Here is a 26,887-nt window from a genome sequence, read left to right on the forward strand (position 1 = left end):
CCTAAATATATATATAATCAGGTACTTAAGACATTCTCACTGGAAGAGTGCTGCAGTGACAAATATATATTCTAGCTTGTGTTGGGTGTAGGAATATTGTAATATCTTAACGGATGCAGTGAGTTGCGTCTCACCCCTTAAACATCCTCTTGAAGGGTTATTTAAGGAAACAACTCACAGGGGATGTCAATGCAAGGATTGTTTGGGCACAAATGGTGAACAAGAGGTTTGGGGAATATGTTACACTTTTTTACCACACAGTCCAAATTTAGCCACTCTGTTGCTTCTGGGTCCAAGTCCCCCATCAGCAGTATAAGATCATGACTTAAACATCGACTTTAGAGAGCAATAAAGGTTGCTGTATTTATTTTATCCCTTAGATGTTTTTTTTTCTTCTTTTTTTACCTCTGCAGATTTGGATGTTGTGTACCTGAAATAGCCTAGACGTTTCAACCAGAAGTAGTCTTTTTTGGAGGTTGATCAGGGATCTTAATTTACATGTGTTGCACCTCAAAAGAGTCAACTGGCCTAAATGGGGATAAAAACACAAATAGAATTTTAAATTTTAAATAGAATGGGGTGTGATGCAAAGTTCCCTGATAAAAAGATACCATTTTTGAGAGCTAATTTTATGAATTTTTATGACTGTAATTCATGTGAATCCAGCAAAAATAAACTGTGTCATGGTCTACGTACAAATAAAATGGTTTGTTTACAGATAAAGTGAAGTATAGTGTTTCAATTTCAGGGATGATTTGAAATCTGGAGATGCAGTGAATGTTGCAAGATAAAATACTAAAACTGGACCTTGGGCTAAATGTATAGTAATTCCAAAAAATATAGTTGAAATGCATAACTTTATTTTCACAAGGAATTAAAAGATTATTTTAAACCTAAACCTGCCAGGTGTATGAATAATTTTGGGCCAAACTATGAAGGTGGCTGGTTTGTTATATCATTTCAGTTTATCTATAGTTCAGGTGAGGCTGAAAACCTAAGGACACTATACCAGCTGTCAAGCATAGGGGTGGTAACATCATGCTGAGGGACTGTTTCACAAGTGTTACTGGTCATTGCACAAAGCGGAGTAATGAAAAGAACTACCAGAGTAGCAATAATTTGGTTGAAATTTAAAGCCATGTGTGTGTCCCATAAAGATGTTGACCCCAAACACACATTGAAAAACAATTTTCAGCTCCTGGAACGGCTCCGACCCTCAGCCCTATTGAAACTACATGGGTTATGCTTTTATACTGGGTCTGTTTCAGAAAACCAGCCAGTTTAAATGAACTCTTCCGATTATTATGTGGAGAGGAATTACGGCACTTACTTGTCAGAAGCCAGAAGCTTGTGGTGGCTTGAAAATATGTGAACTTTTTTCTGTATATTTTTAGTTTTATGCATCTGGGAATTAGATCCACAAATCCTTTTTGCACCAAATGTCTCATTTTAATAATATTTGGTTGACATTCATTATACCCATAAGTGGATATGTATAAAATATAATTAAAAAAACAACTAAAATATACAGTAATTTGGCTGTTACCAGGACATGCTGGTCTTTTTCAGCTAATTCTGTAATCGATTCATATATTTGAACAGGTGTATAGAATTTTACTTATTTGCAGTGCAAGCATAATATGTATCAGAGAAACAAACTGAATAGCTCATAAATTACTTTAGGAATAAATCTTCCTGCATTACCAAGGAAAAAAAAACACACAGAAGCAACTTTTCTGCCTGTGATTGATTATGCTGTGATCTATTCTTCTTGCATGCAGCTCCCTTATTTGGAGCCTTGATTTAGTGTGCAATGCAACTCTTCTCATTACAAATGCAAAAGTTGCATTATTTATGATTTGGTGAGGTGGACATCATTGACCACTTGCAGACAAAACCTGTGGTATATTTTTGCCTGTAAAGCAGTCCTGGATAAACTCCCAGCTTGCCTCAGTTTCCCCTCCGTCTCATGTCGGATTTTTAGTAGCCACGCTTCTTAAACTAGTTGCCTCTTTTTAACGTACCAAGGGCATTGATTGATCTCAGGGAAGGCTGCTTTTTCATACTGTGCACCTTGAACATGGAATAATTTGCTCAGAGATCCCAAATTATGCACCTTTATGTGCTTTGAGAAACATTTTGTATAAAAAGGACAGTTGTTAATGATAAAAGGAAATTTAATAAAGTATTTTTATAGCGCATGCAAAATCCTGCCTTCGTTGCATTTTAATGTGCTTGGAGATTTTACATTTTTTGCTTTAGGTCTCCGTTGTGCAACAAAATTCTTCATGCAAGTTGAACTTCCTGGTGAAATGTATCCTGTCCAGAATTTTAAGACATTTTTTTTCTGTTTTGGTAAAAGTTGGCTAAATACTCCAAGTGCATTCCTCGTGTGCACAGCTCTCGTCTAACCTGGTCTACTTCCAGGCTTTTCTTTCCTGGAGCTGGAGCCTGAAGGACACCCCATTAAATTGTGATCATAGAACTTGATACATTTTTATGGCCTGCACTGCTGCACAGCCGCCCAAATAGGAGTTCCAAGAACCAGTTAATTCATTTAGTCATAGTTGATCAGTTTGCCTTCGTGTCATCACTTTGCTTTTATCAGCTGAACCACAGTGTTGATAATCAAGAAAAACTCCTAGCCTTCCAAATAGTTATACGTGCATAAACTCTGAAAACAGGAGGAACCGTTCTGCCACTGTGGGCTGAGCGCAACAAGAGTCCTGTGTGCCAGATGGTGGAGTTTAAGAAGGCACCACAAATTTCTTTTTCTTTGCTCCGGAGAATGCATGTGCTTTCCATTGTACGCTGCAGAGAAAATGAGACAGAACTTGGATATGCAAGGGACAGACGATAGCCTGGTCTGGCTTGCATTAGGAGTGGAGTCAGTGTGTGGGGAAGGATACTCTACAAAGACATAAAATCTTACATGCCAACCTAGTAACTCTATCCTTTGTACTTTTTTCCAATTTGTAGTAAAATCTTTTGTTTGTCTGTTGCCCCTGCTGCATTTTAATGTAACCTTGGCTCTTTGTTTTTGTTTTCCTGCTGCAGCACTTTAAGAAGCAGAGGAGGCTCATCCCAGAGAGAACGGTGTGGAAGTACTTCGTCCAGCTCTGCAGTGCGCTTGAACACATGCACTCCAGAAGAGTCATGCACAGAGGTAGCGTTGCTCTACACATACATGCTTCAGTACATCTTAATAGGGAATTTTCTGATGGATCAGGGCGTTGTTCTGTACTTTCACTATGGTAATTAAACAGTTTGTTTTTATCTTTTAGAAGTGCCACTCATTTGGCACCATCACTGTTTCATATTCTTACAGACTTTCTAATTTCATACTCCCCATATGTTTGTTTTTTGTATGAAATAGCGCTGTTGCTTCATATCTACCTTTATCCATGAGACGTTTACTAACATCAAGGTGTTACAGGATTTTAAATAGTCACTTTTTAAAAAGTGGAAAAATATCATGTCATATAATTTCTTTGATTTAAAGTCCTTTCATTGAGATGTGAGAGAAGTTGCCAGAGTAGTTTTATGTTCCCAGATCTGTTTTGTAGTGTAGGACCCCTCCTCCACCTGTTGCTGTATACTCTGGGTTAGTGGGATTAAAGTCTTCACCATTTTCCTTCACTTACAAGAAAGACCAATATTTATAAATATTTCTGGTCAAAAATGTATGGACATTTATGAGGTGGAAGTTAAAGTTGTAATACTCTGTTAAAACATATTTCACATTTCTGTTAAAAATTGTGTCGGTAGGCATTTTTGCTTCAGGTTATTTTACTGTGAGAGTTTCATGCTGGTCCCATGCCTCCCGATAACATGTAAATTTGTGTTTTGTTTTGTTTTTTGCTGCCAATTCCAATCATCCATGAAGTCACTGCCGATCATCTGGATCGCCTCTTATTTTTTCACGTTAGGTATAAATGCCACTATGTGATCTGGCAAAATGGCAAAATGATCTGGTAATAAATTCACCAAATTTAGACATAAACATGCAAAATACTTGCAGGCACAATACAGCAGCTATTCAGTCAAAAGGACAATTGAAAAACCTGCAATCAGTAAAATAATATTTAACAGTAAGGTTCTCAGTACCCTAAATTATACATAAGTCAAATAAATCCCACAACAATTCCTATATCAAATAATGTCAGTAATTCAATTCAGTTTCCTTTTTTCTTGAGTCAAAACTTCCTGAGCGCAAGGCTAGCTGTTTAATGCTGGCTCTGATTGGTTGGTTCTGACTGAGCGGAGTAATTCTGCAAAGCACAGAGAGGAGGCAGAGGAGATTAATCAATCAATTTTTCATAGATTATCTGTCTCATATCAGGACATAGAGATAGTTTGAATACATATGTAAAATTTTGTATTTGTTTGCTTAAGTTACATGCTGCAGCTTTAAGCAGACATTTGGTGTGAGAGTTCTCCACTGGGTGGAGGTTGAACGGCGCTACGTCTGTGAAATATTACTACCACTAGCGCATAGCGGTGGTTCAACAAAAGCAGAACAAGTGTCTTCTACCACCAGCCCATTGACTTAAATTATTTTTTGTGTTATTTGTTTAGCTTTCTGACCATCATCCGAGTGAGTGTCGGTACTTGTGCGCTGCTTTACCTGAGCCTCAATATAGCCAGACTCCGTCAAGTGCTTGTTTTTAAATGTCATTTTAGACTCGTTGTGTTGATGCATTTTGATGTTCTTTACCACCGACGTATTTTCCATCGCAACATACACACTTCCCCCATTCACTCTGAGCGTTGAAGTTCTACACGGCATTGTCAGTTAAAACTGAATGTTTTCTACGCTTTGTTCCTCAAAAGACAGTGGCTGAAATCTCCGAAAGATAAAACAGAGGAACCTGTTATCCATCCATCCTTTCAAAGTTTGTTTGTTTTTTCCTTTCTTTATTTATTTGTTTCTTTTTTCTTTCTGACTTTGTGACTTTCTTTCTGTCTTATTTGTTTCTGATTTTTTTTATTTGTTTCTGACTGATCTCAGCACGTTTTCTTCTTAAACATCTCGCCTTAGTGTTATTCCTCACAATTCGTTTTCAGCCGTTATGACGTCATTGAAATTAAGAAGTGTTGTTGTCATGCTTCTTAGTAGCATTCATGTATTTTGCCATCTCCACTAGGAAAAGGATTGCTTCTTTGAGTTGTCAATCAGCCGGTCATTGTTCAGGACCAGTCAAGTTGCAAATTGTCTTATTCTGGTCACAGGTCGATTTCTTATTCGCCTCTAATCCCCCGAATCCCATGATGAGAAGAAAACTACTTAAGCAAACTGTTAACAGAAAGTGAAACAATTGTTTACCCGACCTTTTAACTTGGCTAAAGGCGAATCTGAAAGTCAAACAATAATAATAAATCTCTGTTATCTGCTCTAGCACCTTGACAGGCTTAAAGTCTAGCTGTTAACAAGCACATCATCTAAAAAAAGTGCTCTGTTTATGAGGTCTCATTCTGGATTCATGTGCACAGATTGCTGCTCGTTCAGAGACCCTCTCAGTTACAGGTGATGTATTTCCATTAATGCTGACTTTGATTAGGACACAGGGACACAAATGAACCCTGAGCTCTGAGCTCTAACAGCCACTTAGCAGAGACGGCCTATTCAAAAGCTGCTTACAATTATACGGGAGCTCTAAATTTCAAAGGCTTCGGCAGGTCACATTACCATTACTTCAGAAAACAGCTTGCTAACGCCCACATTAACTGAAATGATATTTTAATGTCTCTTATTCAGGTGCCTGTTTTGTGTGCTGACCAAAAAAAAAAACGGTTGCCAAATTAAATTGGGCTATTTTTCAGAATTTATTTTGTTTGTGATTTTCTTTTCTCAGATATCAAGCCAGCCAATGTGTTCATCACAGCTACTGGTGTGGTTAAACTGGGAGACTTGGGACTGGGAAGATTCTTCAGCTCCAAAACAACTGCTGCTCACTCTCTTGGTAATTCACAACAGTCTACACATAAGTATGCATGCTGAGCTTCTAATCCACCAGTGTTTCATTAGGCATGGTGAGTCTGGTGTCATGTAGTCATCAAGCCTTCTCAGCACTTAGTCCTGCTCTGCCACTGGCCACTTAACAGCTTCCTGTTAGCTTGACCTTTGACCCTGACGCCGTTAAGGACTGAGGCTGGAGTCACACAGGTCTTACTTAAACCGGGTGCAATAAAACAAGCTAGCCTTCTCTACAATCATGGCTATTGTTCATGTTCATGGACCGGTTAGTCACTGGTAGGAAATAACATCCTGTAACACCCTATTTTTCCTTCAAGGACGTGAAAGTTGCTGCACGAAATCCCCAAATAAATTAGGGTGCGGACACAGTAAAAAAGTGGGCAAAATTCCGTTTTACTATTTTCTTCTCACATTTTGCTTTTAATCTGGGACTCAGAACCTGTTACAATTAACAGATTTTGTAGGCTATGTAATTTTGGTCTTGTTTTGTTTTTTTCTTTGTGTACTGGGTTTTTATACAGCTGCGTCCCAGTTAATTAAACATATCAAAAATGTATGAAGAAATAGAACTGTTTACAGCATGGCAATATATTTGTTATATTTGTTTTTGTTAATTTTGATGATTGTGGATTGCAGCAAATAAAACCCCAAATTTTATTTTTCCAAAAATGTCAATTTTGCACAAGACTAATAAAAATGTTTTTGGTGAGTCAAGAGCAGTCACTGAATTAGTTTTGACTGTGGAGCGGTTCCAGCTGCAAAATAAAATCAGCATTTTCATAAAGCTTGTTAGCAGAAGGAAGCAGAAATCGCTTTTGAATTTCCTGGTAGATTGCTGCTCTGGATTTGGACTTAAGATCATCCAAACTCAACCAAAATCACCTTTGCTAGTCAGTGTGTTTTATCAAGAGGTGACAGTCCTTAGCCCAGGTAAATAAGGAACATCTAAGAGAAAGAATGCAGAAGTTATAGTCGATGTCCTGAGATCTCTGACTTACTGTTGGAGCTCAGACTCTTTCTGCGTTGAGTGATGTATTGATCTATTAAAGTCCAGGGCCAATCCCAGTTATATTCGCTTTGTCTTGGATTTAAAAGCCAAATCTGGGAACAACATTACAACTAAGTTGAACTCATTCTAGTTCCAAGGTGAAAAACCAGTGGGATTTACAGTATCCATCAATCATTGTCTTCACACATTTATCCTTGCAGGGTCACGGGGGTCCATCTCCAGCGGACTATCGATGTTTTTCTAATTATTAATGGCAATACAAGCCATTGATGCCTAGGCAAGGTGAAAAACTGAACTGATCAAACAAAAGACTCTTAAATTTGAAGCTGCTAAAATTAGTTCCACAGCCGCTAGATTTATGGTGTGTACTTGACTTTTTACACAGTGTTCAAGCCTAATGACTCGGTTTTCTTTACCAAATAAGAACATGGAGTAACATGTCGTAAATTGTTTATCTCCGCCTGTATTAACCAGATTTTAACATCTGGAAGAAAGCAAATGTTTTGCTTTTGCAGAAACTCCATCTATCATTAAAATTCATTTGATATTTGCAGGACAACATGATCTTAAATGGGACATGGTGTTGACATGTATGTTTTTATAGCCTTGTTGTGCCAACTATTGCAGAATGTGGTCTCGATGGACTGGGCTTGTTCTTGTCTGTCTCAGAGATGTCCTGTAGGGATCTGAGAAGTCAGAGGTTGGCCCAAGTCAACACCTTAAGCCCTGTCGTGTTTCTTGAGCTCATACTCAGGATGTTTTTTGGGTCTTTTTCGTCAGTTTTGTCAGAAAGTTCTTTTACAATGACAAGGTGTGCTGGTTCTGCTGCAGTGTTTAGTTAGAACAAAAAAGTCTTATGGATGTTAAAACCCATGGTTCCCAGAAGAGCATTGCATTGCAAAAAGTAGCTGTCGTTGCCACATATTTGAACATAATGGTTTCTACAGCTTAAACTTGAAAATGCTTCCCTCAGAATACGGAAGTTGTGTGGTGAAATACGTATGTTTGCACACATTACTTTAAGCAAATTCCAGTGGGAAAAATGTGACTGCCTCGTGACAATCTTTCTAGATGGTAGTAAAAGATTATAATGTATTTGTGGTAACTACAAGACATAAGAAATATTCCGTAATATACACTTTAATCATTGCTCCCGCAGAGTCTGAAAAGGTATAAAGTATTTTCTAGATTTGGAGTATCGAAGAGACAAAGAAAAAGGAGAAGAATATTAGGACTGCTGTTCTCTACCTCACTGTCTGAAATACCCACATTTTAAATTTTGTTGTGAAACCGATATTTACTGACGTTTTGTATAAAAATACTTTTCATCATACACACACCTGAAAAAGCAGATGATTATTGAGATTCACATGTAATTTCCAGTCTCGGCTCCAAAGTGCCAGACTTCAGACATTATTAAAATGTCAGAAAACAATGTAAAATCTGATAGATATCAGTTTCGACACTTGGAGTTCTATCAGCTGTGCTGTTACCCAGCATCCCTCTGGACATTTCTGCAACTTCATACACTGGAAAACTCAGTAAAACAAATTCCACAGACAACTGGGATGCCATTCACACCGTGTCTCCTCCCGTGTCAAACTGTTATTACCTCAAACTGTGTGCTATTCTCAGCCCCCAGTGCTACAGCAGCTCAGACTTTGAGAACGTGTTAGTCACATGACCAGCTAAAACAGAAGCTCTATCAACCAAACATCCTGCAGTGCCAGAAGAGAAGATTGAAAATGTGTTTGCGTGTGTGTGATTGCTCATTAAAAGCTGAGTCCACAGCACCCTCTTTAGGCTGATAGAGGACAGGCAGCCCCACCTGAAGTGTGGTCAAGGTGATCAGTGAGTCTGAATCAGTGGAGATTGATTTTTTTTTTTTTTTTCTAGTGCAGGTTTTTGCACTGAACATGGTAAATGTTAATGCTTATGTATTATTTTTTTTGTATAGAATCATAAAAAGCATTGTTTTTTAAAACTTAAACCACTTAAAAATCAACTAACCGTTGATTTTTTCCCCGTCAGTAACAACAGTTTTGATACTGTTGGGTTCGTTTGCATGTTGTTTTCCACAGACAATACTTAAAGCATCAGGAGGAACTTGTCAGGTTTTTTTTTCTGATTTCCACTGCCTCTCTGTTTTAGACCGATACACAAAAAAGAAAAAAAAGACAACATTCATTTTATGTGCAAATGTATTTACCAAATCCAGATATCTGTGGACGTTCTTGGACTGGAAAAAGCTGATAATGTCTGTAGGTTACCATGACCTATCGACACAAGAGACTCAGAGCGCTTCACCCCCCACCTCCTCCTCCGTCTGGCTTTCCCCTTGACATTTCTCACTGTGTTTCAAACAGCAGATCTTCTCTGTCTCTCTGTCACCTCACCTTCTCTCCTGCTGCTGTTTCTGTGCCTTGCTTGTTGTCACTTCTCCTTCCCGCTGTCCCTCCCTCTGGTGCTTTGACTTTTAGTCAGGGAAATATGACGGCGTAGGTGAAGGAGAGAGAGGGAGAAGGTGTGAGAAAACTAGAATTGGGAGAATGGAAGTGAGTGAAAAGAGAGAGCAAAGCGAGGAAGAAAGGGAGAGAGGCAATATGGTACAAAAAAATGAAATGAGCGTAAGAAACAGAAGAAGGGGTGACAGAGAGAAAGTGAAAAAAATGTACAGTGTCTCAGGTAGAAGAAAGGAGTGTGACAAATGATGAAAAAGAGGAGAAAAAAGAAGTTGTCAAGAACAGAGTAAAATGAGAGAATGGCAGGAAACACAGGAGGAAGAAAGGGTAGAAAAGCTGTGTGGTGGAGTGGTGAGAGATAGGTATTTATATCTGTGTCTGACTGCTTTTGTGGGAACCAGATTTTAGTTTTTGATCATTCCAGTGTGCCCATTTTTAAAAAGTGAGGACGTTCTGTCTCTTCCTCTTCCTGTGAAAAACATAAGGTGGCTGTTTGCAAATGAAGCCCTGACTTTAGTGAGACGGGTGGGAGAAATGTCAGGATGAAGGTTGAAGTCATCTGCTGAAGTTGAAGGGAAAGGAGCAGGGGATTGCATTATGTCATTCAATGACCTCACAGAGATAGACACAGAAGCGCAGTGTGTATGCATGCCATTGCGTGGGTTTGTAATGAGCCCAGCCACCCAGCTGAACAGAGGAGTTGGGTGGTGGAGCTGAGATGGAGGTCCAGGCTTACAGCCTGTCAGCTCCAAGGCTTTCAACTCAGCTGCTTCTCAGTACATACACCAACACACATGCACACTTCTTTTTCCCCTGTCTAAAACACTACACACACTGAGAGAGACAGAGAAGAGACCCTTTTTGTCTTCTGTACAGATATGGACTTGTGCTGATACACCCTCAGTTTAGTTTGAACATACACCAGGGGTCTTAGTGTAGATTAAATCACAGTTTGTTAAATGCGTTCGATGAGGGTACAATAATTCACTGTCAAACATTATCATTGTTTATAGGAAAATAGAACAAAATAGAAGTTTAAATTTTGTGTCTTTAAATTCATCAGGCCTTACTAAACCTAACATAAAATAAAGGGTGGGTTAAAGTTGAGTATCTTCTTACAATGTGAAAATACAAAATAAACATATTAAATACTCAGTGTACCACAGTTTGAACATAGTATAATTAATTTAGTGTCTAATGGTCCCTTGTGGGGAATTTAACTATTTCATAAAATGTATCAGTCCTGGCAAAGTGCTAATCTTAGTCTGAGATTAACACTTTGCCAATGCTAATTTCTTACTTTTCACAAAAGAAAAGTAAGAAATCTTTTTTATCTCTTCTTAAAAGATAGAAATGTTATCTTTTAATAATAAATGCACAACACATTTCAAAAACCTTGAATAGTTTACTATCTACAGCTCCCTTTACAATGTTACCATATCACTGGAAACCTAAAGCCATTCTAATTGAAAAATAAGCATGTGTGTCCTTTTGCATTCATTTGGTGTGGAGTGCTTTAAATGATAACAAACAAAAATGTACTAAAACACACCCATGTTCTCTAATAAAAAACATGGTGATTGTTTGACTGACATATTCTTCATCTGACTGTATTTGTAGGTGACATCTATTCCAAGGTGCTTTGTTATAAATACATGTTCTCTTACTTTGCAATATACACATACATTCACCAATGGCTTCCAGCCAATGCTACAACAAAGTGCTAATATAAATCTTAGTGCATTGCTGTGTCAGTCAGAACCCACATCGTCTGTTGCTCATGCTACTCCAGTCACATTGGACCACTTCTCCCAAAAATGGCCAAATGAAATGTGGAAAACAGAAGTTTCCTGGACAAGAATGAAGCAGAATATCTGATGGGAAAGGAACAGTTTCCCATGTGCTTCAAACAAGAATATAATGTTGGAATGTTTGATAACCTGAATAAGTATAAAGTGCGATTTATAAATCATTTTAACAAGTTGGGGAAGAGATCTATCCAGACCAACCAAACTCTATGAAAAAGTCCCCTAAACCAAACTGGTTGTTGCAAGAACTGCCCTCAAGCTTTGTGATGAGCGGCGATTAGTCTTTTACATCAATGTGAAAGAGATTTGGTCACTTTTGTTTTTATAGACTTGTTATTTTAGCAACATTAGAAGGTTTTCAAGCTAAACTGCCTGGGTAAGATCATACCACTGTATTTCAGTCAGATTGAAGTCCAGACTTTAACTAGGCCACTTGGTTATTTTAGGCATTTAGTGGTGGAGTTGTTGGTCTGCTAAGGATAATTCTGCTAAATTCACAATCTGATGGTCGGATTACACCATCATTAACTGTTGGTGTAATGTTCTCTTTCTGAAACGGTGCGTTATAAATGGAATTTATATTATGTGTATTTTTTTTATAACTCTAATTTACCCTGAGTTCATCTTGTATTTTAAAGTATGTGTTGTTGGAAGGTTTAAAGGCATGCAATCAAGAAAGAAGAGGTTGGTAGAGAGTTGAATTGGGGTGATGGCTCAGATGGATGTGTAGAAAGAATAAACAACAACAACAAAAGAGCTGCAGCAGAAAACATCTCAAAATATTTTTCTCCATTTCAGTCTGACTGTGTGTTGCTGCCTGGATTCAAACAGAGAAGTCTGAATGAAAATTAATTCATCGCCTTCAACTGTGATTCAAAATTCTGCGAAGTGAAAGCTTTAATGGAGCGCAGATAAAAGCAGGTTTATTAATGGAAACTCCGTCTGAAACATTGAAATAGTCTTGTTGGAGCTTTAGGTTTAAAGTTTATAAGGAAATGGCATCAAATCAATGAGTGCATCTCAAATAAGACAAGTTTTTGTTCATTTCACTGTACGCTCAGCAGGGGTTCAGAAGTGCTGCGTTCTTTATACTCGATGGCATCTCACCTCCCATTCAACAACACTTAAGCCGTTATGCAGTGAAAACAGTGTTGTCATTGCTATTCACTATAATGGAAATCAATCCCTACATGACTTTCAATTTATTTGCATGAATAAATAATGTGTCCTTAATTCGGCTCACTAAAGGAGCCTGAGCCCGACGCTGCAGCCCTTTTTATGCAACTATTAGCATAAGGGAGGCTGATTCTTTTAATCAACTAATAATGGATGTTAGGGGAGCCTGTTCAGACCGCACCAGGAGGCCTCACAGAGCTCTCACACAAACATGGGTGTTAATACACACACACACACTCACACACACACACACACACACACACACACACACGCACGCACACACACACACACACACACACACACACACACACACACAGCCAGAGAGCCAATAATGTATCTAAACTACAATGAAAACCTGATAACCAATTAAAGCCGCAATCCCTGTATTCTTACTCTTCCTCCCTTTCTTCCTCTATATGCCGCTGTGGATACTGATTATTTTCAGAATGACATATAACGCTTTTTTTTATTCAGAGTCACTCATCTAAGATTAAAGCTGATTTTCTCCACCCAATTAGATCTTCACCAAATTTAAAAGTGCTAGCTTTTGAGGTCAGTAGACGTCGAGTCTAATGCCTCTCCCTTTAACTTTTATTAATTACAGTTTATAATTTGACCTCCGTTAGACCATTTAATGTGCTGAATAGCTTGGAGACTATCTGTGCGTATACAAATTTCAGTCCCGTTTTTGAACATTTTTCTTTTGATATTTTTATCCAAGCTGACTTATCTCTTGAGTTGCTTAAGCATGAGGGATGCTCACACACACCAGCTCTCTTCAGCTGTAAACTCAACAACTAATGCACATTTACCTAAGTCCAGATATAACCAGTGAGAGAAAATGTACAGAAATGTCTTTCTGGATTCTGAGCATCTTTCAATCAAAAACATGTCACTCGTTGAAAGATACTCGTTGCTTTTAATAAAGACAGAAAAGCAACATTTATTCCTAATGCCACATTTTGGTCACTACCTTTTATATCATGTCCTAATATTTATATGCAATAAATAAATTGAGTATTAGAAAATAATACATTTTTACTGTTTGTTTTATAGATTAATATGATTTTATTAAGCTGAGACCAGCTGGTTAATTGTTCAGCCTATTTATTTGTTCCATCACCTGTCTAGCATACGCGCTGTTCTGTAAATCATTGTAGATTTGAAACATAAAATGGGTTGTACACCTTTGGTTTTTTAAAAGAAAGATACCTTGTTTGAGTTGAGTTGACTCTTTTTTTTAATCTAGGTTTGTATTTCTATTCTGAGCAACAAGATAAGGATATGGGTCGCTCTGTGCCAAACGTTGCCTTGATAAAAGCAAAATGTGTAGCTAATTAAGACAAAAACTTTGTGTCAATGTAAAATTTTCCATTTTACACAGATATGAAATCTCACCCCAAATAAAAACAAAATCTTTCCATCTATATCAACTCTCTGTGGTTTTAGGCCCAGTTGTGCTACTTTTCAGTCTGAGGTCAGGAGCTGCACAAAGTCATTCCAAGGGCTTAAGTGGCCCACAGACCGCACTCTGGCTGTCCCTGGTCTAAATGCTTCATCAAGAGGAAAACACGGAAGAGAATAACTTCATAATTTGTGTTCAACATTATAAGAATATACATATACTGCCTTTATTGTCAGGATTATTTTGTCTCTTCGGATGCTCCTCCTGCACAGTGGCTGTTTTACTATAATCCATAACAAACCTTATAGAAAGTCTAAATTTTCCCGGTTTATCATCCCCTGACTTGAAGCACTTGGTATATTATAGACCACTTTGACTTTTGAGAAGAAATGTTACAGTAACGCAGCTCATTTGACATGGAATCAGATGCTTTTTCCACCATGTTTGTTTTGAAATTGCATTTCAAACACAGTTTAATATGATTGCCTGCAGACACACGCACACGCCTGCACCCCCCCTCCCGACACACACACACACACACACACACAAACGTCTGCAGACAGGAGTCTGTAACTTTTGTAAAAAAGTTTAAATAAAAGATAAGTGCATGAGCATGATGTGTTGAGTAAAAACATTGATGTAGACATTTTGCATATAATAGTCGTCATCGGTTACGTTGACTATGTGAGTCCTACAGATTATGTTTATATTTTACTGAGCCACCCTTCGTGCTGCTGTTTGAGTGGATGTAAAAGAAGCCTAAGAACTTGGTGAAGTTTCCATCTTCTAACCATATGTGATCAATAAAATGCCCCCGCTGGATTTGCTTGATAGACTTTTACGTGGGAATTCACAGTAAACGGAAAGCAGATGATAAAAACAGCCAGTCAAAGTCTGCTAAGAAAACAGCAAATTTCCAAAGCCTCCTGCAGTGCGTCATGGATGTGAAGCGGAGCTGTGCCTCCTCTTTGGGTCCAGTTGGGTGATGGTCTGATTTCCTGGAGCTTTGCCATCCGCCTTGGCAGTTGGGGATTCTTGAGTTTCAAAACCAGAACTGGAAATGGGCCAGCTTTGACTACTGTTTCAGATCATTATGGAGTCTCACTAATGGGAACTGATTTATGTGTGTGGGTATAATTTCTGTACATGTGTATGTATATACACATACGTGTGTATATATGGCTTTATGTTTGGTTTGGTTCTGTGTAATGCCACCGAGGTATGCAATGGAACAAAAGTGATAAATTGTAAAGGCAAATGTTTTTATATAATATAGACTAAAATCGTTTTGTTTTTATTGTTTACTGCAACATATTAATACTATCTTTTTTTTTTTTTATCCCTCTGCCTATTTCTTTCTATTTGTCTTCGTCTCCCCTTCGCTCCATTCCTCCTCCCTCTCACTGCCTTTGTGTTCCAGTGGGTACCCCTTACTACATGTCACCAGAGAGGATACATGAAAACGGCTACAACTTCAAATCTGACATCTGGTCGCTAGGATGCCTCCTCTACGAGGTAAGCTGTTGGAATATGTGCACACTCTGTCACCTTACAGTCGAAGGAGGGAGTGACAGAGGAACACACACATTCAAACATGCACATCAACAGACAGGCCATTTTAAACCCTGCATACTTGGGATATACTGTACACTGTAATAAGAAAATCTAAACTTTCTTACATTATTATGACCAACTTCAATGAATTTTATTTGTATAAACCAACATAAAGTAGTGCATGAATATATTTTTTTGTTGAATTTGTTGTATGTTTTATACATAAATGACGGCAAGAGTGTTTTTTTTTAAAACAAACACCTCCTGAAGTATGCAGATGACACTGTTGTAGTCAATATGCTTGCAGGATGGAGAGATCCAAAATGGAACTGTTCTTTACTACTTTATGAAGTAGTGTGATAAGCGTTGCCTCAAGTTGAATATGGCCCATAAATGACATGAAGAGAAAAACTCACTCACCCTACTGTACCAATAATATTCAAGGAATCTCCAGTGAAAATTTTGGACAGTTTCAGATACCTGGGAACAATTTTTAACAGTTTTCTCAAGTTTGAACAACACTCTGCAGTGATTTGCAATAAAAGTCTGCACAGGCAGTATTTTCTAAGATGGTAACATATTTTTGACATTGATAAAATGCTGATTAGAGATTAGTTATTTTGTCTATTGCTTATTTTAGCAACGTATTCTTAAAAGATAAGAACAAAATAATTGGCAGTGCTCTCTGTCTGATATCAGACAAATTGTGGAAAAAGTCTGCAAGCGTCCCAGCCAGCAGAGACCATCCTCTTTTAGAGAAATGTGGTCTCTTCCCTTCAAGTCAGATGTGCAGGTTGCCATCTATAGGATGCACTTGGCTGAAATATTCTTTTGTCCCAAGAGCTTTTGAAGCTCCTAATTAATTTTGACTAAGCTTGGCAGATTTTAGAACATTTTGGAGCATTTCACAGTTTTATTCCTTGTTATTTAGTGTGGTATTTGTGTTGACGTGTGTGGTTTATGCCTCGACTGTCTGACTGCTGCTGTGAACCAAATTTCCCCATGTGGGACAATAAAGAACTGAGCTGAAGTGAAGCGCTAGTTTACCACCACATGTAGCGCTTTGCTCGTAGGCCAAAAACAATGCAATTTCAATCTCATCTGGCCAGAGCAACTTCCACCTGTTGGCTGTTCCCTGTATGGCTTGTGGTAAACTGCAAACAGAGCTGCTGATGGATTTTTTCCAACAATGACTTTCTTCATGCCTTTCCTCCATAAATGCCAGATTTGCTGAGTGCATGACTAACAGTTGTCCTGCAGCTCCCCCAGAGTTACCATAATCTACTTGGGTGCTTCTCTGGTTATTGTCTCCTTACCCATTCTGTCATTTTGTTGGACGATGGATTGATGGTTTTCTGAGAGATGCCTGGGATATTATTTTATAACCCAAACATCTACTTTTTTAAAAATATCTCCTCTACTTCTTCCCTGATCTGTTTGCTGTGTTCTTTGGTCTTCATAATGCTGTTTGTTCACTTTGCAGCCTTCACAGAACAGCTGGATTTATACTGAGATTAAATTACTCACAAGTTGACTCGATTTACTGAATGGCTCATGAAGCCACTGAATTTTATTTTGGATTATCAGAGGAAAGGGGGATATATGGTTGTTTTTGTTTGTTCTATAACCAGAAATGCCAATAAAACAATAATTGTAGATTTTGAGGGGTATGCACACTTTCATATGGCACTGTACTTGACAGTCATGTATGTTCCTACACCACAGTATTTTTATTTACATTTGTTATCAACAGTAACATTACAGATTTCTTTACTTGTTATGTATAAAATATTAGTTTTGGATTTTTTCTGTGCCGTCGGAGGCCCTGAAACTCTGTGTTGGCGTTTGTTTAAATTGTAGAACCTGCTGAACATTGAAAAGCTTTTGAATGAAGGAAACTGACATGGCCATGTGTTTTAGATAAGGCTGCACGGTGACACTGACTAGTTTGATTAGTCGGGAGCAAAACGCTGCGGGGCTTTTTTCCTGAACCACAGTGAGTAGAGACAAACAGAGCTGAAGACCCCACCGCAGAGCGAACAAAGGGGGGAAGAGTAAGAGTAAGAATAGTGTTGGATGTGGACAACAGTCAGTCCAACCTTACTGTTTAACAGCTTCTCTGTGCCCTCACTACTCACAGATGAGCCCAAATTCAGAGACAGATTGTTGACTTAGGACCTGCCCACATTTTCCTCTCTTCGTCTCCCAACTCCCATGAGTTTGTGATGGTTTGAGCTGCATCTCAACGCATCACTGACTGCACCTTCTCCACAATGCCTCAGGCATAGAGGTGGAGAACGAGCGAGGAAGAAGTTTGAGTTCAGCTTGCAGGGCATAAGTTCACAGGTGCATCATGGTGAAAATTGTGGTGCGAAACATCAGCAGCCGAACAAAGCAGCAAGTGCAACAACTTCTCTCCTGGTTAAAAAAAAAAAACAGACAGAAACAAGCGTTTTAGCTAACCCACGTTTTAACTCAGAAAAATCAGATCACATTGAAATCAAGCTTAAAAAGTTTTACTTTACTCACAAACTAAAAATGTAATACTGGAAGTTAGGGTCTTTGTCTGATGGAGTTTATGCTATTATTTTGAGTCTTTGATATGAAGGTGAGGGCTTTTAACTTGACACTTAATTTGGAAGAAGAAAGGAAGTGGTGCTTGACTATTAAAAACTTGTATGTAGCTCAAGATCTAAAATACTAGATTGGTCAGACTTGAACTGGAGAAATCTACACTGAACAGAGATTCTCTTTTAGATATGTCAAAACTGTATCTAAGAATTAGATTTAAAGAATAAAAATTTTTAAAAAAAGAAGAAAAAAACAGCTTTTTTTAAAATCACAAAACACAAGAATTTTAAGTGCTATTTTTGGGCATTAGGACCACCTTACAAATAGACTTGCAACAAAATAGCAACATGTGGGCTGGTCAAACCTGGATTTAAATATTTTACATTGGTTACAGATTGTTTAAAGCAAATTGTGTGATTTGATAAATCATTTTTCTTTAATTAAAGCAAAAATGGAAATTCTCAGTTATCTTAGAAATGCATGTTTAGTGAGCTGGATATATCGCTATGCCCTCCTTACAATTTCATCAAGTTCCACCTTCCTGTTCCTCTGTGTTGGTTCATTTTGTCTCCTTCTGTATGCCATGGTGTGCTTTCACAATTGAATAGAATAGAAATATTCTTTATTGTCCCGCAGTGGAGAAGTTCTGGTGCAACAGCAGTGAGTTAAATGCAACATGCATATTTAACTAAGGTAAAAGTATAAAGAATAAGAAATTGTACAGTAAGTACGGTACTCTCTTTTTCTTTATAGGAATAGAGGCTCGATGGGGTAATTTAAAGAAATGTACTAATTCTGAATTTTTGTGCTGGAAAAAAGCATCATCAGACATTTTACAAGAAATTGAAAATACTATAACATCTGCTGGGATGTGGAAAAATAGCAACGATGTTATTTGAAATTAGGAAAAACTTCAAATAACAGCAGAGTTGTAAACACTTATCGATTGTTTTTGAGAGTAGTGATTGTTATAAAGTCTTAACAGTTTGCTAGGAGGAAGGAGGAAGGATCTTATGCTGCTTTGTGCTCCAAGGATGCAGCGGTCGGTCACTGAAGGAGCTTTCCATTTCAGTAACATCTCTGCTGGATAAATTATCCAATTATTTTAGCCAAAGTTCTTCTGTCTCCCACCACCTGCACTTGGTTGAGGGGCATTCAAGGACCTAGCTGGCCTTCATCACTAGCATGTCTAGCAGCTTCCTCTCAGTTGTGGAGAAGCTGCTGCTCTAACATAATACGCCATAGAAGGTGGCTGATGTCACCACAGAGTAGAAAAACGCCTTCAGGAGCGCCCTCTGCACTCCAAAAGACCCCTGTGTCCTCAGCAGATAGTTTTCTCTGACCTTTCCTGCAATTAGCATCAGGGTTGTGATGAGCATCTTCATTTTAACGTATGCTCAGTGATCCAACATTATAATGTTGCAAAACCAAAACCCGGTCAATCGATTTCAGGGTTATATCAGTGCTGCATCTCTCTACATCTCTCACAGGTTGAGATTATCGGTCATCTTTGCAAAATCTTTTCCATGTAAAGCAGTCGTGAGAACGCGTAGGGTCTTTGAACTTTAAAGCCTATCTGTAATTTTCAGTCAGTTTTAGTTTTTAGGCTCACAATGTATCAATATTTTAAGTGCAATTTCATAGTAAAATCAAATTATGTTTAATTTTGTCTTTCATTGTGCAATTTTAAACATGATATAAATAGTTTATTTTCAGTTTGGAGGTTTTTCTTTCAGAATTTGGAGTAAACCACAAGAAATGAGACCAAGAGATGAGAGGAAAAAAGAAAGAAGGGATCTGGAGAACAGAATTGAAAAACTACTCGAGACTTGTTGCTCCTAGAGGAGGTTCAGAGACAAACATGGAGATGTAGGGTGAAAAAGTATGGGAATCTCTAAAGAAAAGTAGAAAAGGTTAAGGGCATTAAGGTAGAAAAAGTCATGAGAGTGAAACGAAATGAGACAGAAGAGTAGAAAAGTAGAAAGAGAGAATAACAAATGGGGAGAGTTGAGTTATGGATTGCTGTAGCAAAGAGAATGATGGGGCGGTTTCATTCAGAGAGAAATTGTTACAGGTACAAGAGCAGACACAGAACTCCCCCCATCAGGTCAAGGTGAGTCATGCACGAAGCCTGTGGAGATAAAGATTTTACAATCGTATTGTTACCAGAGCAGTACTCACCACACCATGCATATTCTCTTTGAAGAACAGGCTCGTGCTCCGCTCTTTTCTTAGCAAGACGGCTCCACAGTACGGAGTATCTCTTTCTCAGAACGTGAGCCTTCATTCCTCTCTGCTCTACTCTAACTTCTGCAAAGTTCCCTTCCACATGCCTTCTTTTCCTCACTTAACCTCCAGGCAATTCACATAGAAATCCACTTCTGATTCCTTTGTTCCTCATTGATTTCACTACGAAAGCACAGTTGGGAATGAAGATTGCGCTGGGTTTTTTTTTTTTTTTTTTTGGTGCGTTTTCTCATCTATGAATGAGTGCAGGGATTTTCGTTCCTTGTGTGTGAAGCGGCTCCGTTTGAGGGAGCCTGCATTTTTCATTCCTGCGCCCGGGGGTTGAGTTGAGGTCCGAAGGGTCTGCCCGTCAATACCTCACCATTGTATCTGCGTCCATCTTTATCTTCCATTCTGTTTGATCCCTTTCTCTTCATGTCCAACCTTATTACATCCCCTGACCCTGCACTCTGCCCTTCACCCAAACTTACTATGGCGTGCTAAACAGGGGTGCTTGTTGGGATGTCTCCCATGGAGCGCCAGGAAGTAAATCACAAGGTTGGTCACATGGCACCGAGCAAAGCTGGAGACACCTGGTCCTGGTCAATACCCCCATGCAATTCGATCAGTAAGTCTCGAACTTACTGTGTTTTCTGTAAAGAGAGATGCATTTTACACTCCTGTTCATACAGATGCATTACGGTTTATAGCTGAAAAATATCTTGAATAGATCTTCTGGAATGTGTCTCCTTCCTGTATGAAACCAAAGCATCTATACCTCTGACTGTGCCCATGTACACCGCCTTTCCCTCCCGCCTTGTTTTTGGTGTTGGTTTTACGAGACCCCAAAATACTGAGTTCTCAGCATCTGGCGTTCGCATGTGATGAGCTGCCTCTGCGGTTTCCCTTTGTTTAGCTCTTATAACGTTTTTTTCTGTTCTCTAAAACATGTCAGTAGTCTGCTGCATACAAGGTTTGAGGCCCTGTTTTTTCAGTTTTAACATGTTTTTCCTTTTGTCTGAATATTCTAATGTAATCTATATTAATGTAAGGTTAATCTCATAATTATTCAAGCCCCTGCTAGATTCAGATTTAAAATGATCAACAAAATAAGTTTACTTATGAGACTAGGAGTGGCCCTTTATCATTTTGTGAATAATTTATTGTGATAAATTTCTTATGATAACCATTTTGATTTATTGCTGTCACAATAAATTCTAATTAATGATTTTTAAACTACCTTTATTGTCATTAACACCCATAAACTTGAAAATAAAGGTACCGTGTTCAGACTTCTAAATCTCCTAAAGAAGCACATTACAAATGAGTATGTTTTTCAGGAGCATCATTTGTGTTAGTGGGGCTATAATAGTTGTGACACACAGAGTCATGTAATTACCTAAAGCAGATGTTGTAAATGGTTCCCGTCATCACGTTTATCTTTATTACTACAATACCGCAAAATATTGTAACAAAACCTTAGGTCCATATTGCTCACCCCTATCAGAGACAGGCATCTCTCAAGAAAGTGGAAAATTATTTTTGCTGTTTCCTTTTGTGGAAAGGTGGAAAGCCCTCCTTTCCATCACCCTAATCTTTAGGTCCCCCACATATTCTACAAAGTCCTCTTCACATCCAACAGCTGTTCTGTTGTCTTAAAGGAAAAGAGTCGTCACGTGACCCTGATCAGCCAATCAGAAGAGGACTTCTGGGAAATGAGTTGCTACATCCTGTTAATCAGCAAATAAGAAAATTGGTTTCACTTTTTTTTTCTACCAAATTAAACTGAAGACAATAAAGGAAAAGGAACTGCCCTTGACGATAAAACTATCCCCAAGCTAAAATATTTCATATTCAGGGTTACAACAAGTATTAATTTGATTGACAAAGAGAGTTCCCTTTCAGACTTTAATCACTAGTAAAATTAACCCAAACTTGATTATTTTAAAATGGTTTCAGAATTTTTAAATTTCACTTCAGGGTCTAAAAAGCATTCATATGTTCAAGATTCAGAATGCCATCAGTGTGGGATAAAGTCATAGTTTTATGTTATCTAAGACGTCCATCAAGGATATTTTCTAAGTGCTTGAAGAATGCAAGTCTTAGGGGTGAAAGGTTGGAGCTGGTGTGTTCCTAAAGGAAATATAGTTTTGCTTTTAAAATTTGCTACTTTCGTTTCAACAGAAGTTTTTTTTTTCTTTTCTCAAAAGATGTTAAACTATGTTTAATTTTCAGAATTAAAATATTTCCACTCAGTATGGCTGCAGTAAGTTTGGCTCTGGTGAACATATTCCTAAAAAGATTTTCTTCAAAGATTCAGTCCACTTTAACATTTCTATGCTTTCAACTCACTCATCCCTTTCTTCCTCCCTTTCTTTCCCTTTTTAGTGTGTTAAAGTAGGGCACTGATAGCTCCGCTGGGTGTAGGTATATGCCTAATGACTGTCCCAACATTGTAACTTGTTACTTTGATTAATATATCATCATAAAGACTCATGAAGGACCAGCAGCATCTAAGAAGTCACGGGTTTCACTTGTACAGTAGTATTTCACTTTTTATGTGTCTTAAAACATTCTGTATACCAATATATGTTTATCATGGAAGCATTTTAACATTTAGGTGTTTATTTTGCCATTACGGTAATGTGTGTGTTCATAAATGAGTGAAAAGTTGTGAGAAGCCCTTTAGTCCCAGGATGTGAAGACTCCAGGGATGATGGGGTTGGGGAAGAGGAGGAAGATGGCTGCCTCTCGTAGCTCTTCCTAATTGGTGTACAGGGAGAGAAGCTGGAGTGTGAAACCCAGATCAATGTAATTAAAATGGAAAGCCCCCATTCAGACATTTACAAAGTAGCCATGCCAGTTTTACATGCATAGGCTACGGAGAGCACAACATGGCCAGTTAGCTGAAAAAGACGGATAGTCTTTTTGGTTCTCTCTTTGATTGTGTTTTGATGATGAGCTTTATTGGAGTATTTTTAAGAGATGAATCAAAATTTCAAACCTCAGTTTAAAGATACACTGTTTAAGGTATTAATAATAAAAGGTTAAGCACTCTGTGCTAAAACTTGTGGCCTGTGGGTTTCAGCAAGGTTTATGGTCATATTTCTCTTAAAATAAAAAGAGAAATAAATCAATAGAATTCAATTTCAAATTAAGACAGCTAAAGAAATGCAGATTTGAAGAAAAAAGAGCATAATCCTGAGAAGGGTAGTAGCTAGGTTGATCATGTATGATATCTTATGGTCTGTAATGGCAATATTTTTGTAGCATATTTTGTATGCAGTATGAACAAATAATGGCCATAGATTGGTTCAATGATCATATATTATTATTATACTTTACAGGAGGCAACTTTCAGCAGTTGTTTTTATTAAATGGCTGCCCAGTTAGGATTCTGGTCGGACAGCTTCTAAGTGTTCATACTATTCCTGATCAGAAGAAGTATGCTGGCAAATTTAAATCCAAATCTGAATAATTTCATGCCTATCTGTGTATTTCCTATTGGATTCAATAAATCAATAACCCTTGCACCAATGTTTTGTTTCTTTATACACAGTGTTTGTACCTGTAAAGGTTGAATAAAAATTAAATTTGTTGAAATCCTGTTGGTAATTGTTAATCTTGGAGGAAAAAATTATTTTTTTTCTAAGATTTTCTAAACAATTTCCTTTCTGGAATAAGCAGGTTAGCTGTCAAAGAAAACTACAAGTTGCCATCAGTCAGTTAAAGCCTCATTGGTGCAATTCTAGTTTTTGTGCTCTTTGAAAATGAAGAGTTAAGGAAATGTACACTTTTTTTGTTGTTTTCTTTTGTCAGACGCCTTCCAAATTAGTAGAAATTGTTTAATAGAAAATAACTTTTTGGTGTTATTTTTTTACAGTCCATTGAAGACAACTAACAACATCATGTTAGTGGGGTCTGAACTCCAGCCTACACATTTGAAATTCTGCTGAGCTTTGGACTTATGCTACCCTGAGTTGTATGGAGAGATTTTGTACTTTATGTTTCCAGTCATAAAGGAGCGATTGTTCTTTCTTTGTATTGGCAATAATTGGCACACATTTAGGTGCATAATGAAGTCATTTGGGTGCAATAATTTAGTCTTTCTTTTGCTATCTGACCAACTTAGTAGAGTTTCTTTTGTTAAATTGGGTACAAATTATTGCATTAGTAACATTAAGTAGAAAGAGCCCATAATATTAACTTTTTATATTAAATCAAGGGGATCTTTGAGGATTAAGATTATTGTTCATTTTGTTTTGTCTCGAGTAATTTTTATGGATTATGTTTTAGTTGTGACAGCTGAGGGAAACTAGTAATGTGCTACATCAGGGGGAGTTCTCTGAAATACAGCTGTGTGTGTGTGGTTTTTGAGATGCGTGTCTGTGCGTGTGTTCTGCCACCAGCAGCTCACTCCCCTTAGACAGACAGCAGGCATGCGTGTGCAGCGTGTCTTTCCCGAATATCAATGAACCGTGTACACACACACGCACACCGCGAGGTGCGCACACACAGGCTCACACACACACACCAGGGCCTCAGAGGTCAGGGAGTGAGTCAATCATCTAAACCGTTGCGACGACACAGTCTGAAAAAGGAGCAAGTGTGTATTTTCCTGTTTTTGTGTGGGTATGTATCTTTATGCACGTGCGGGTGTGTGTGTGTGTGTGTGTACTCACTCCTAGAGCAGGGGGCCGGCAGCTGTCAGGGGCTAGGAGCAGCAGGCACTAATGAAGCAGATGAATAGTGCAAAAACTCGCAAATACAAACAGGACAGTTGACATTTTTCATCTGTCAAAAGCAGAAGATGCATGAAAATACGAGGGGGTCTTGTTTAACCCTTTGCCTCCTGGTGTCTGCAGTTGCCTGCTTCTCCCTCCCCTCTTTTCCCCCATGTTTCTGTCTCAGTCTTTTTTCTCCACGCTTTCCGAGAAATTTGGGCATAAAGGCACTTGGTTAATTTAAAAAATACACACACGGTTTATTTCTTACAAAGCAATTAGGAGTGTTTTCCACATGGACCGCTCTAAAACAACTGAAATTGACTTTTATAACAAAATGTCTTTTGGTGAAGGAAGCCAACTCAGTGAGGGATCATTTAGATCTCTTCTTTGATCTTAGACATTTTAAAGCTTCAACTTTAGTTGTTGGAAAGAGATGCACTAGTAAATTGGTCATGAAAAATACCTTAGCTTTCTATTCCTGCATCACATGTGACATATTTATATCCTGCTGCAGCTGGAAGTTCTTATTAATGAGATCATATGTTCATTTAAATAAGACATATCCACGACACTCAGGATGTAACCTTTCACCCACATTTCACTCCTCCCACCTAAGACTATTACAAACTCTGTTCACTTTGACTAGACTGATAAATTTAACTTACATCCTACAGACAATGTTGGTCTCCAACAGTATGACTAGAGAACAAGGCTTCACGATATACCACGATATGGTATATCGTGAAGGTATCGCCATCACAACATCAATGACTGCAACATTCATATTTCAAAGAACTATTGGTGTCCAATAATTGTTTACTAATATATTTCAGCCATTCTAAACTGAAATTTTTCATGCTAATTTAATATTTGGACAGTTGGACAAAATCTCATGGCAGCAGATGCTCACACTAGACACCAATGACGACATTGTCCAAAACACCAAAGATCACAGAATGTAGGAGGTACAGATGAGAGAGCTTAGAGGCCACAACTGCCCATAAAACGATTATTGCATTCTAAAATAGTTATCTACTTTGCAGAGAATAAATCTGGCGTACATTTTGAAGGGTTGCCTCAATGCAATTGACCATTTTAGCATGCAAAAAATTATTTTCATTTAGTTTTTTTAAGGATGCACCGATTGCAGTTTTCTGGCCAATCGCCGATTACCGATCTTGACCAGCTTTACCTGCCGATTCTAATTTTGGTCGATACCTATTTTTTTTGTCTGAAATGTCGCTAAATATAGCAAGAACGTTGCTAAATTGGCAACAGTGGTGTAACTATTGTTAATTATACATGCAGACATGACCTGATGGGCCAGGTCAACTTTCCATAAAAAATAAAACTAATGACACAGCTAATGGCAGCAATGTCTCTGCCAAAGAGCTTGGTTAAGGAAACCGACAGCTAACCACAGGAGTACTTTTGTATAAAAGAAAAACTAGAATGTACTTGGTTGTGGTGGGATTTGTTAATGGATGTGTCCATGACAGACTCATAACTAAACCCCAGAAGAACTGAGTTATGAGTACTTTATATGAGAAAAACGGAAGAAAACTTAAACAAATGGTGCATTAATAAAATAATATATGTATTAAAGTACCTGTAATATTTTGGATTGCTATATCATGTAAAAAGTATATAATTATGTTGTGTGTCAAAAGAAAAACACAACACAAAAGAACATAGCTAAACAAAGAGACATTGGGACTGGGGTAGTTTCTATTAAAATGAAAAGAAAGAGCAGAAAGAACACATCATATCTCCAGTTTAAATGCAGGTTTCATTTATCATTGACAGACGTGTCAAAAACTGTACTGTACAAGGAGTACTTTCTATGGGAACAACAGTTTTTGTCATTATACTAATGACCCGTTGCACCGATTTGCATTAGCACTCCTTCAATAGTTAAGGTTGTTGTTTGGAAAGAAAAGAAATACTCAAATAAAAACACTTTTTTATTCCA

At 38.0% G+C, this 26,887-nt stretch overlaps 1 protein-coding gene across 1 annotated transcript in view; it reads left to right on the forward strand.

Moving 5' to 3' along the window:
- The window catches only part of nek7 (NIMA-related kinase 7), a 77,928-nt gene that overhangs the window by 41,594 nt on the left and 9,447 nt on the right, over window positions 1–26,887 (forward strand). The window contains exons 6-8 of the mRNA XM_028027791.1: window positions 3,058–3,166; window positions 5,856–5,963; window positions 15,258–15,352. Of these exons, the coding sequence (XP_027883592.1) occupies window positions 3,058–3,166; window positions 5,856–5,963; window positions 15,258–15,352 (312 nt within the window). The remainder of the gene's footprint in view (window positions 1–3,057; window positions 3,167–5,855; window positions 5,964–15,257; window positions 15,353–26,887) is intronic.

This window comes from Xiphophorus couchianus, chromosome 9 (assembly GCF_001444195.1).
Source record: "Xiphophorus couchianus chromosome 9, X_couchianus-1.0, whole genome shotgun sequence".
Lineage (NCBI taxonomy): Eukaryota > Metazoa > Chordata > Actinopteri > Cyprinodontiformes > Poeciliidae > Xiphophorus > Xiphophorus couchianus.